At 44.6% G+C, this 10,826-nt stretch overlaps 1 protein-coding gene across 4 annotated transcripts; it reads right to left on the reverse strand.

Annotated features, from left to right (window-relative positions):
- Positions 1–5,921: 5,921 nt before the first annotated feature.
- ELAC1 (elaC ribonuclease Z 1) lies at positions 5,922–10,819 on the reverse strand. Of its 4 annotated transcripts, none has more exons than XM_009273817.1 (5): positions 10,664–10,819; positions 10,457–10,518; positions 9,405–9,583; positions 7,539–8,006; positions 5,922–6,915 (listed from the first exon to the last, which is right to left on the reverse strand). In XM_009273817.1, the coding sequence occupies exons 3-5, from the start codon at positions 9,559–9,561 to the stop codon at positions 6,452–6,454; spliced, it is 1,089 nt and encodes a 362-aa protein (XP_009272092.1). In that variant the 5' UTR covers positions 9,562–9,583; positions 10,457–10,518; positions 10,664–10,819; the 3' UTR covers positions 5,922–6,451. The 4 variants fall into 4 exon arrangements, with proteins under 4 accessions (XP_009272092.1, XP_009272093.1, XP_009272091.1 ...); XM_009273818.1 differs by having other exon boundaries at positions 10,241–10,518; XM_009273816.1 differs by having other exon boundaries at positions 10,659–10,819.
- Between the last annotated feature and the right edge of the window lie 7 nt (positions 10,820–10,826).

Below are 10,826 nucleotides of genomic sequence, written 5' to 3' on the forward strand. Positions count from 1 at the left end.
CCCAAAAACGCCAGGGGCCACAAGTGCAACCCCCGTAAATGCACAGGGCCACAAGTGCAACCCCCATAAATGCAGAGCCCCGCAACTGCAACCCCCATATAAACGTATGGCCCCGGAAATACAACCCCCGTAAGCGCAAAGCCCCGCAAGCGCAACCCCCACAGACGCACGGTGCCGCAAGTGCAACCCCCGCGAGTGCAAAACCCCGAAAACGCAACCCCAACAAATGCACAGCCCCGCAAATGCAACCCCAGCAAACGCGCAGCCCCGCAAATGCAACCTCCAAAAGCGCAAAGCCCCACAAAGCCAACCCCAACAAATGCACCGGGCCGCAAACGCAACCGCTTTTCCCGTTCCTCACCACCTCGTCCAGCAAAAGCACACTCTCCAGAGGAGTTCAGCTGAAAAGGGAAAGATTAATTTTTTTAAAAACTAGAAGGTTACATCTTTCTACCTTTGTGGTGTCGGGCCACCGTTAGAATACAAAACGAAAAGGAAAAGGTGCGCAAAATACCATATCCACTGCAAAACGCAACATATTTTGGCTAAATAAGTGGGGTGTTTGGCAAGGTGCTGGTGTGCTGTCGCAGCTACTCTGATAAGAACTAAGAATGATGGAAATTTTAAAAAATCGTTATATTGCCATACCAGAATTTCCTGCTCACGCTGTTAAGTCATTTATAGTCACTTCCACATCCTTAAGAAGGTCTCAGTGATGAAAAGCAATGTAAAATGCTGCTATATTTGTCATCTTTTCCTGGGTAGGTGTAATTGAAGCCTCTTCACACCAGGGTTTGCTGAGTGCGTTGCAAATTATCTACTTCTAGAGTTTGTGAAGCGTTACGGACGGGAGATGAGAGCTCCGGTTCAACGGGGAGCGTGTCCCGTGCAGGACTCGTGGACCACAGCGCAGCAAATCCACGTGCTCACAGGCTGCCTACACCAGCCTCTGCGCTGGCAAGTTACACCAGCGCTTCCCCTCCCTCTCCAAGGTGTATCATTTAAAAAAAAAAAAAAAATCATTAAATAATTTGCAATTCGTAAGCACGGTCTCTTCCCCCTTGCGCTTGCAGAACCAGCTGCAGCCCCTCATCCAGGGAGACGACTTAGAATCATAGAATCATAGAATCACTGAGGTTGGAAAAGACCTCTAAGATCATCGAGTCCAACCGTCGACCCAACACCACCACCCACTAAACCATGTCCCTAAGTGCCTCATCTACTCGTCTTTTAAAGACTTGCTCAAATACGTGGATGGAAGCTGCAAAATGTTAACGCTGAGCACCAAGCGGTATAATTTTCCAATTGCCCACTGGTTGTACAACGACAAATTATAAGTCTAAATATAATACGTTAAATTTCCTTCCATCGGCAATAGCCCTGGTTTGCTTTCAAGGCGTACCACGAACCACATCCCATCGGGATGCCACCAACCGCCATTACTAACGCTGTGTTTTAAGCACCTTTTCAACGGGCAGCTGTCTTTATACACAAAACTTTGTTTTTAAGAGTGGAGACGAACGGGTGTTGGGAAATTCGGCGCAATCTTTCACCGTATTTCACAAGCAGGTGTGAACAAGCTGCAAATTCAAGGAGGAAATCCCCAGTGATGACACTGCAGCTGGGTTATGGGGTAGTGCGATTAATTCGCTTCTGTAGCACGTATGAAATCTGAAAGGATCTGAATCGGGTATCTTAAAAGCACCGTACGCGTCGCGGTAACTCTCTGTCTTTATACATATGTCTACTTTGAGGTTCATAAAGCGGTCATTGCAACGTCCTGCTCAACTGGATGGTAAAACGTGGGATTTGGGGGTGCGCAAGCCGTTGAGCCGGTGCCACCATCGGTCTCCGGCGTCCCGAGCTCGGCACGGTGTCCACGAGCCTCCGTGCGCGGCGGCTGTTGGGGACACGCGGCGAATCCCACCGCAGCCGGCACCAGCACACGAGGAAAGGACTGACCTGGAGCTGTAAAGGGGCTGGGGTGACCACCAGGTAAGTGCTTCACCAGGGAAGACGCTGAGCTGCTGCTTCCTATTTATCCAAACCCAAACAGCTCCAGCAACAGTTAGTCCAGGGAATGACCTTCGTAGGCCGTTAAGGTGATTTTGAAAGGCTGCAGGGATACCGTGTCCAACAAAATGGTACTTTTTCCAACCACACCTAAACTCCTTTGAACTCAAGCGTTTTTCAAATATCAAATGCTGGTACTAGCAGGATCAATTTACCATGTTGTGGTTTAGCATCCGTCCCCGCCCCCCTCCCCAAAATGTTACTTTGATCAAATTTCTGCAACTTGTTCTACCTCAAGATCCCAATCAATATGTTTTTATTATTAATAAAAAATGCATTAACTTGTTCTAGTGACTATGTGCCAAACCACCGATTTCAGTGAGACCCGGATGAGTCCTACCACCTCGCCAGAAATTAGATTTCTAGAATGAAGCCACCCGAGGTAAATAATTAATATCCTTTTCCTTATAAATGAACATAATTCAGTAAGAGCAAATTATTTTAAAAGTCTGTTTAAAAAAAATAAAAATGCTCCCAAATGAAGATCGTATTTCTTCTGCATTGACAGATGAAGAGTCCCACCGTGGGACTCGGGGAGCGGTTGATACCAGAGGCTGAACCATCTCTAGCATCAAGGATCCCTTTCCCAGCTGGATTCAGACTCGATCTAGAGCTCTTCATCCTCGACACAGACGGCACCACACTCGGAGCAGCTAACCAACCATTTTTGTGCTGCAGGTAACTTATTTCTCAACCTTTTTTGCAAGCTCATGCAGATCTCAGCAGAAGGAAGATTTGCCCTCGCTCCCTTTGATCAGCGCTCATCCATTCGGTTAGCAGCTACACGTAAAACGCAGGAACGTCTCTGCTGTTACAAAACTCTTCACGTTTTATTTCCTCCCTCCTCCTCCTCCTCTTTCCCGTAACACAAAAAGCTTCTTTCGCAGTTTATCAAGTCCCTCCGCTAGTACCAGCTAAAAAAGGAACCAAACTTAGAGGAACTCTTCCAGGAAAGCAGAAGAATTTTTAAAATAAGTTATTCAAAGCTAAAAAAAAATCTTCATTTACATACCCAGAACTTGTTAAAACACCCTCCCGGTCCCTACGGGACCAGACCGGAGTCCTTTACCTGCTGTCAGACAAAATACTCTCAGGCAAATATATTTTAATGCAATGGAATTTTGTTCTCTGGTAATTAACAAACGGTTAATGGAAAGATAAACTCATTGAGAAAACAGACAATTTATGGTCCAAATTTTTCTGCCCTTACTGGCGCACATGTTCCCATTAATTTAATTCAAGTCTCACTAGCAGTCAGATTTATGAAGTAATTTAGTATCCAGACTTAAGAGGGAAGAGTGGACCATGGTAAGCAAAGACACATGGATCTGCTAAGAAAGAGACAACTATAACTTGATTACAAATACTAAAATATATTCAATTGAAAATACAGGAATTTCACGTAACTCCAGCACTAAATGTACCCTCTTTCACCAACATACCAAAAAGAAAGTGTTTTAAAAAATGACAGCCATATAGTTAATCCAGCCTTCAACACAGACCAGGCAACTTACAGCTTTTCTTCTCAGCTTAGATGAAACGAGCATTTCCTCCCTTGATTGTCAATGCGGAATAAATTGCCATAAAAAACGCACTAACACATCAACTCTGGGCAACAAAGTCCCCAGACCTAATACTTGAAGAGGACCTGGCCTGCTGCTTCAATTTGGCACGCTCTTCCCCTTGCTCTTCTTTAGCCAAATTGACCGGTTCTTATTTAGGTCCTAAAACATATTTAGGATGTAGCTATGTGGTAGGACTGACCCAATCTATCAGCTCACTACTGCTAAAAAGGGGGGTCCCAAGCAGCTCCCCATTTCTGGCCACGCGCTTCTGCACCCTCCTTCGTTCAGCCCTTGTACGAGTCGTGCAGCAAGACAGCTCGCTGATCAACTCAGTAATCCAGCCAAGAATTAGCCCAGAGGCCGTTTTCTTGCAGGCTAGCAAGAACGAGTGGTTGTTTAGCCAGGCAAGCACCGGACCGGCACGCTGAGCTGGACCACGGGGGCACCGGGACCGCGGGGCATGGAGGAGCGAGGCTCCCTCCACGCTGGGAGCCTGCGCCGTCGATTCATCTCACACATCTACCCACACCCTCCATCATTTGAATGGGAACTGGAGATATTCCTGAATTCGCAGCAATTAACTAACCACACGAATGCAAAAATGTATTTACCGCTGGGATGGATAACCCAGTTCTGGAGCAGCGTGATCCAGCACCGCGGGGAGATGAGCTGCAGCGGTGGGTGCACACATTTCGGGTTGCATAGGCTTTTGGATTGTCCCTTGGTTTTATTTCCATCCTTTGATTTTGTCATTTGCAGGTGGCATCCAGTGAATTTCCACAAAGCCTTGAAGTTGTTCCCTAAACTTCGTATCACAACTGTGAATGGCTTGGAAATAGGAATTTTCGGTTGTTCCACTGTGGAAGCAGACGTAGCAGAGCAGCTCAGGACAACGAAGAAAATTATTCTTTCACCGTATGAAACATAGACTTGCTGGAGTCTGCTCAGCTTTTGACTACATAAAGCAGAGCGTGGTAGCAAGATCTCTGCACCTGCCATTAATTTTTAACTTACAAAAGAAAAACAATTTATGGGGGGAAAGAACGTGCCACTGCACGATCTGTAGACTCTGCCCGCTTTACACCATTTCTAAGAGAGAAGTCATAGAGATCAGTGAGTTTCTGCTCCAGAAGTCACGTTCTTCAAGTTTGCAACTCTTCCCGGTATTTTTTTTTACAGAAATCAAAGACTTCCTCTACATTTGAAGCATATTTGAAGCACGAAATATTAATATTGGTGTAATTCAGTTCAGAGTTACCGTAACCGCAGGTAAGACAGAGTCTGTTTGAAGGGTGGGGATAAGACATCCAATTCAAGTCGATCCCTTTAGTCAAACACTAGGAGGTCACGCTCCCTTTCTTTTTCTTCAAAGACCGTTGCTTAAGTACAGCCAAGTACATTCTTAGCGAAGAAAACGTGGAGAGTATAGAAAAATTATCCGCAGGATTTAACTTCCTCATCTCCCCAGCTCGGTCTGGGTGAGGATTACCGCTGCACACAAACCACCCTCGAGCGGTGCACAATTTACAAGGGAGAGATCTTTAAAGTGGGAGTGTTTTCGGTTTTTGGAGCGTTGTTATTCCACATTTGAAGCAGGGAGGGAAATTGTGTATTAAACCCGGTTCATTTTCCACCTGCATTACCATCAACTCAACAAAAGTAGGAGCACAAACTCTAGCAGCTGTACTTAAGCCTGTCAGAGTTTTCAGTGTTTATTAGAAAGCTATGGAGCGTTTCAGCTTGCAGGAATCCATGCTAGGGGAAACAGTTAAGTTTTCCAAAAGCCCCGATTTTACTTTTGACCAGAAAACTGAGCTAAAATTTGGGAAACTCCCAACTTGTAGTTTGGTTTGAGGTGGGAAGGAAAGGAGGTAAAGTTGGCCTACATGTCCCTTAACTGAAAGAATGAAGTCATTGCAGAAACAGACTGAGCTACGCATCGGTGAAATTCCTCCCGTAGGGGTATTTCTACAAAGAGAAATATGCTTTTATCAGGATAACTTGTCTTTGAAAATGCACTTGGAGGAACACTTTAGGAAAGACTACTTGTCATCTGCCTACAGACTTCCAGAGCATACTTCCCAAACTTCACTGATGCAGGGAGTAAGTAGGCAAACTTAGGGCTCACACTTCAGAGCTTTAAATGAATCAAATTGTTAAGAGTGATTCACTTCTGACAGGAAGCCTAAACTGTATTTGTTTATGAGAAAGCTTCATATGCAAAGGGAGAACCGTAAGAGCTCCTCAACTTGAGCGTAGCAACACCCCCAGTTACAAACACTTGGCAGAGTTATAAATACTTTATTAGTTTCAGTATAATAGTCCTCTTACACAGAAATCGGGTAACAAAATACTTACAAGTTACAAAATACTGTATACAAGTTTGAAGTAGATGTTATTCAAAAGCTTGTAACAGGCAAGTTATCTTCAATTCTGGCGCAGAACACAAGCCTTCCCGAGGGCTGTATTAAGCCAAACGATCCAGTGCTCTGCTCTAGGAATCCGTGGTCCAAGGAAAACCCCTGGGCTGTGAAGACTCGCACCAGCCTGCACATTGGGTTTCTGGGGAGGCTAGGTGTCCCAAACCATCGCTTACGAATTTATTCCAAGTTCCAGATGTTTGAGTATCCTTTTTTCTTGCTTTAGAAAAGCTATGCTAACTGTACCCGGTACTCTCTCCAGTTTGCAACGGTTCTCTGCGTGCCACGGGAAAGAACTAATTTGGATACCAGAAACCCCACCGTTATTTTTAAGTGCTATCCAACACCATCCTACTTCATGTCTTCATACAGAGCTTGCTAACGCTACTATTTTTATTTTTTCATTGGAATTTCTATTGTCATAAAATCCTCAGCTAGTGTAACTTCTTGACCATCTAACACTGACTCTGCCTGTCTCTTCAGTTCGGCGATGTCCGTGTCTCCCTCTCCTCTCTGAGCAGCTGGTTTATACCGCTGACTGAAGTGAGTCAAAACCAGTTTCTTCACTTTACACAATTTTGCAAATTCTGATGCCATTTTTGGAGTGCTGTGACCATGCTCCCTGGCCTTTTCCTCTTGGGTATCGTCCAACGTGGCTTCATGTATCAGTACATCTGCTTCACAGCAAAGCTTCGTGGCCGCATCTCCAACCACCCCTGAACAATCCCCCAAAATGCAAATCTTTCTTCCAGGAATAGGGTCTTCTAAGACGTCTGAAGGAGAAATCGTTACTCCGTTTTCTAGAACGATTGCTGTTCCATCCTTCAGTTTCCCATATAAAGGACCTGGTTGAACTCCTGGTAAATAAAGGCAAAAGAGTCCGTAAGTATTATGATGAGTGTCAGGTTTAAAAAAAAAAATCGCTTAAGAAGAGATATGCTATATATAGAGCTGTCTCACTGAAAAAATACAACCTCAATATAAATAGCAATTGATATTTCACATACTTCATACAAATAAAGAGCTTGTAACGTTAGCAGGAAGTGAGTTTGAAGAAAAGCTATATTCTTCATATTAAAGTCAATAAAGTTATGCAAATACACTGGCCATACATTTCCCTGAAAGCCACGTTGTGCTTTTTAAACTTTAACATCTGAACTTGTTTGCTCTTCCCAGGATGAGAATGGTCTGCAATATTAACTGGCCCTAGTGTTACACACCAATTCAGACTGCTCCATTGGTATGAAGTATGAAAATGTCTTTAATAGAAAATGGAAAATTGAATTAAAACGGATTACAGAGAGATACAGCAGCTCTAATTTGCTAGAACCCCTAGAAAAGTGGTCATGAAAAGATTTCAGCTGCCTGTGAACCCGATTTTGTTACATTTGCTGAAAATCGGGAGTCACTACTCAGCTTGAACACATGCATTTAGGCATTTAAAAAATTAAAAAGAGGAAAAATAAGTCAAAGTAGTTACCAAGGTCTTTCAGTTTCTGTACATTGAGTTTACCGGTCCGGGGCTTCTCTTCCACCACAAAGCCAAAGGAAGGAATGCGGTGAAATAGGCGAAATGCTTTCAGAACTAGCTGCTCATCCTCAACCAGCAAGTAAGAGTTTTCTACTGGATCCAGCTGGAGTATTCTCCCTTGTGCTCCCTGGGGAGACACCTCATCTCCGTCCAAGCAAGAAAACTCTTTAAATTCTTCCGCGGGGCACTGGTCCCGTGTGGGTACCAGTTCATGAACAGTGTAGGGAAAGAGAAGTTGCGAGTGGGAGAGCTCCATGCTCCTCCGTATGAAGTTTCGCAGTCCTAATGGCCCATAAATATCAACGGGTGGTTTGTGTGGGTCAGGGCTACTTTGGAGGCTAAGTGTACACAGCAGGCCAGGAAGTCCAAAAAAGTGGTCACCGTGAAGATGAGTTATGAAAATCTTGGTAACTCTGCCTATTGATTAGAACAACAGGAAAAGAAAAACAAACCAGAAAGAGACAGGAGAATAGATGAACACCGTAACAACTCAGAAATAATCACTTTTTGGCAAGAAGTAGGAAATAAGGAAGGAGGGAAATGAAAATAAAACCAGTGTTTAAGAAATAAATCCCAAACCACAAGGTATTTTTTTTCCACAGCAGCGATAAATTTCCACACAGGGTTTATTTTGGCTTGATTTGTCAAGAAAAGGCTGCCGAAGCAAGAGTTTTAGTTGCTTCTAAACAAGTGTGCTACCATCGACTGGTAACATCTGCCATATTAAAATGCAAAGAAGTCCTGGAAAGTGGTTGTGCTTTCATACATCACGTGGAAACTGTAGACTAATGAGAAACATAAAGTGGAATTTCTGTTGTTCCTCGTTTTGAATCTAGCGCACAAAATGAACATAATTTTAAAAAAAAAAAAAAAAAGCACCCAGTTTGGATTTCAAAGTTTTTTTAAAAGGCAAGAACCCCACGGTTCCCGACTGATTTGTTTCTAACAGATGAAAAATTGCACTTAAAGATTTGGGCTTTGTTTCGCGCCTGAGTTTGTCTCACTCCAGCTCTCAGGCACCGGGCCCTGCTCCTGCTAGATTAAAAAAAGCCCAGAATTTTCTCTCACTACAGACACGTGTATTTTAATCATGCTGCCTCAGTCTCCTCTGCTAGCCGAGTTCCCGCTTCCTCGCGATAAGGCATCCGTTAGGACCGAGCAGTAGGAAGGACACAATCTCTTTGTTTTGATTTAAGAACAATTTAGCAAAAATCAGTAAATTTAGTAAAAATTAAGTCTATTCAATTGGTCATTAAATCCCCCGACAGCTTCAGACTTTGGGGGAGCAGGAGGTTGGTTTTCTGTTTATAATTGATAAACCCATCTTTGTAACTTGAGCGTCTGAAGTCTGCTCTTGCCGCTGTAGACTGCAAAAGCACAGCGACTGAAGGCAAGTCTGGCTTCTACTTTATTTGCCAAAATGTAAAAGTTACCATGAATACACACAACTTTACTTGAAAACAAAAGCACAACATTTATAGACAGGAAGACTCACAGCAGGTATTGTCTAGAGCTGTCTTCAGACAAATACAAACCGTGCCAGTTTAAAGCCGGTCTGTGGCCCCCGTTTGAAATTACAAAGCCCAAGAAATTAATTCAGGAGAGTTTGGTTCTCGAACGCAATTCTTTACCAAAGGGCAATCAAGGATTACTGCACAGCAGGTTCAGCAACTGCCACCCATACGCAGCACCTTCAGACGCTCCTGCATGTTTAGCATGCATTCAAATACCATGAGCGCGAGGACAAAGTATTTTGTTTAGATCTCATGAAACCTTCCCCCTTCCCTCATCACAATACCTTTCAACAGCACAAACCTGCTTTGAGATGGCTCTTCATGAACTGTGTTTGAGTTCCCTCTCCGCAGTCGAAGAGCCAGCACTCTCCTTCCCTGCGAAGCACTAACGCCGATGCTCCTCTTGTTGGAGAGGGATATGCCGAGCCTGTGCCGAGGAAAGTTATATCCATCGACATTTTAAGTATGTCGGTATGCCACCTGAAAGAGAGATTTTGAGCTGCTGAACATATGTATTTATGCTGGGAAAGAAACTTTTCTGCTTTAAATGAAGGCATCCTATGTACTTTAGCGTGAGGATCAAACTCCCCTTCCCTTAAAAAATAAAAATAAAACCTCCCTGGAGTAGGATATGACTTTCAGACAACACAGTATTTACAAGCAGCAGATTTCCTTTTTATGTCAATGGAAGGTTGCAAACACGCAGCCCAAACGTAAGACACGACCTTTGTTCACTACCTAAAGAAACAGCCCTAGCCAGTTGGAAATGCTCCAGTCTTTAAGCCCACTATTCTGCCTTCTTCTTCGCTTTATTTAAACTTTGGATTTTCCTGCCTGCGCTTTCCTCTAAAAGCCTTTTCAGAATGACTAACACCAAACAGCCACTGCTGACATTTAAATGCCGTTTCTGGACGTCAGGAGCGGACAGCCCAGCAAGGCAGAGGGGAAAGATTCGCTCCCCTCACAACAACTTCAGAGACCGCAAGAGGCAGGAGCGACCTGATTCACTTTGCCTTTGCGACGGGCGTCCTTGAGAGCGATCGATGGTTTACTTCTTATCAGTGCTAAGTGAAAAATTAAATACTACCAAACCTTTACGTAGCCTGAAGGCTGTGTGACAGATCACGGGACACCTACTGCAGCAGCAGGACCTATACAATCAGCTGCCACACCCCAGCTGTTTATGCATCCACGCTATATTGCCCAGCTGAGGAGCCCGGCCGGTCTGCAGGAGCAGGACAAGCTTTGGAAAGCTGCGTTAGGAGCAGAACTTCCACGTGCAGGACTCCGGCGCCGTCCCGCCTTACGGGGTGTGCTTCCTCCAGCCTTAGTCTTCCCAGACTGAGTTCCTACCTCGTTGTCAGACGTATTTCCACCTCATTTCAAACTCCAGGTGCCTCAACGGCTTCAGATACCTTTCAAGCAAAAGAATCACCATTTCTCAGGTTTAGTTGCTTTTAGAGGAGCTGCCACAGCTTTCCAAAGGAAAGCAGTCCTCCTCCCTGGTGTGCTAGCAGGGTCCTCCCAAGCACACCGAGGGGCAACATGTAATTACCTGACCTTGGGGGGCAGGATAAACGTCCATCACACCCCCGAAAGGCAGAAAAACCCGTTTTGCTTCCTTTTCCTCAGCGTAAAAGCAGATTAACAGCTTCTCAGCTGAACCGGCCTCGGGCCTTACGCCGCGAATTTGTGTCCGTGGGCTGGGACGCGGGGCCAGCCC

The sequence above is a fragment of the Aptenodytes forsteri genome, unplaced genomic scaffold, assembly GCF_000699145.1.
Source record: "Aptenodytes forsteri isolate BGI_AS27 unplaced genomic scaffold, ASM69914v1 Scaffold31, whole genome shotgun sequence".
Lineage (NCBI taxonomy): Eukaryota > Metazoa > Chordata > Aves > Sphenisciformes > Spheniscidae > Aptenodytes > Aptenodytes forsteri.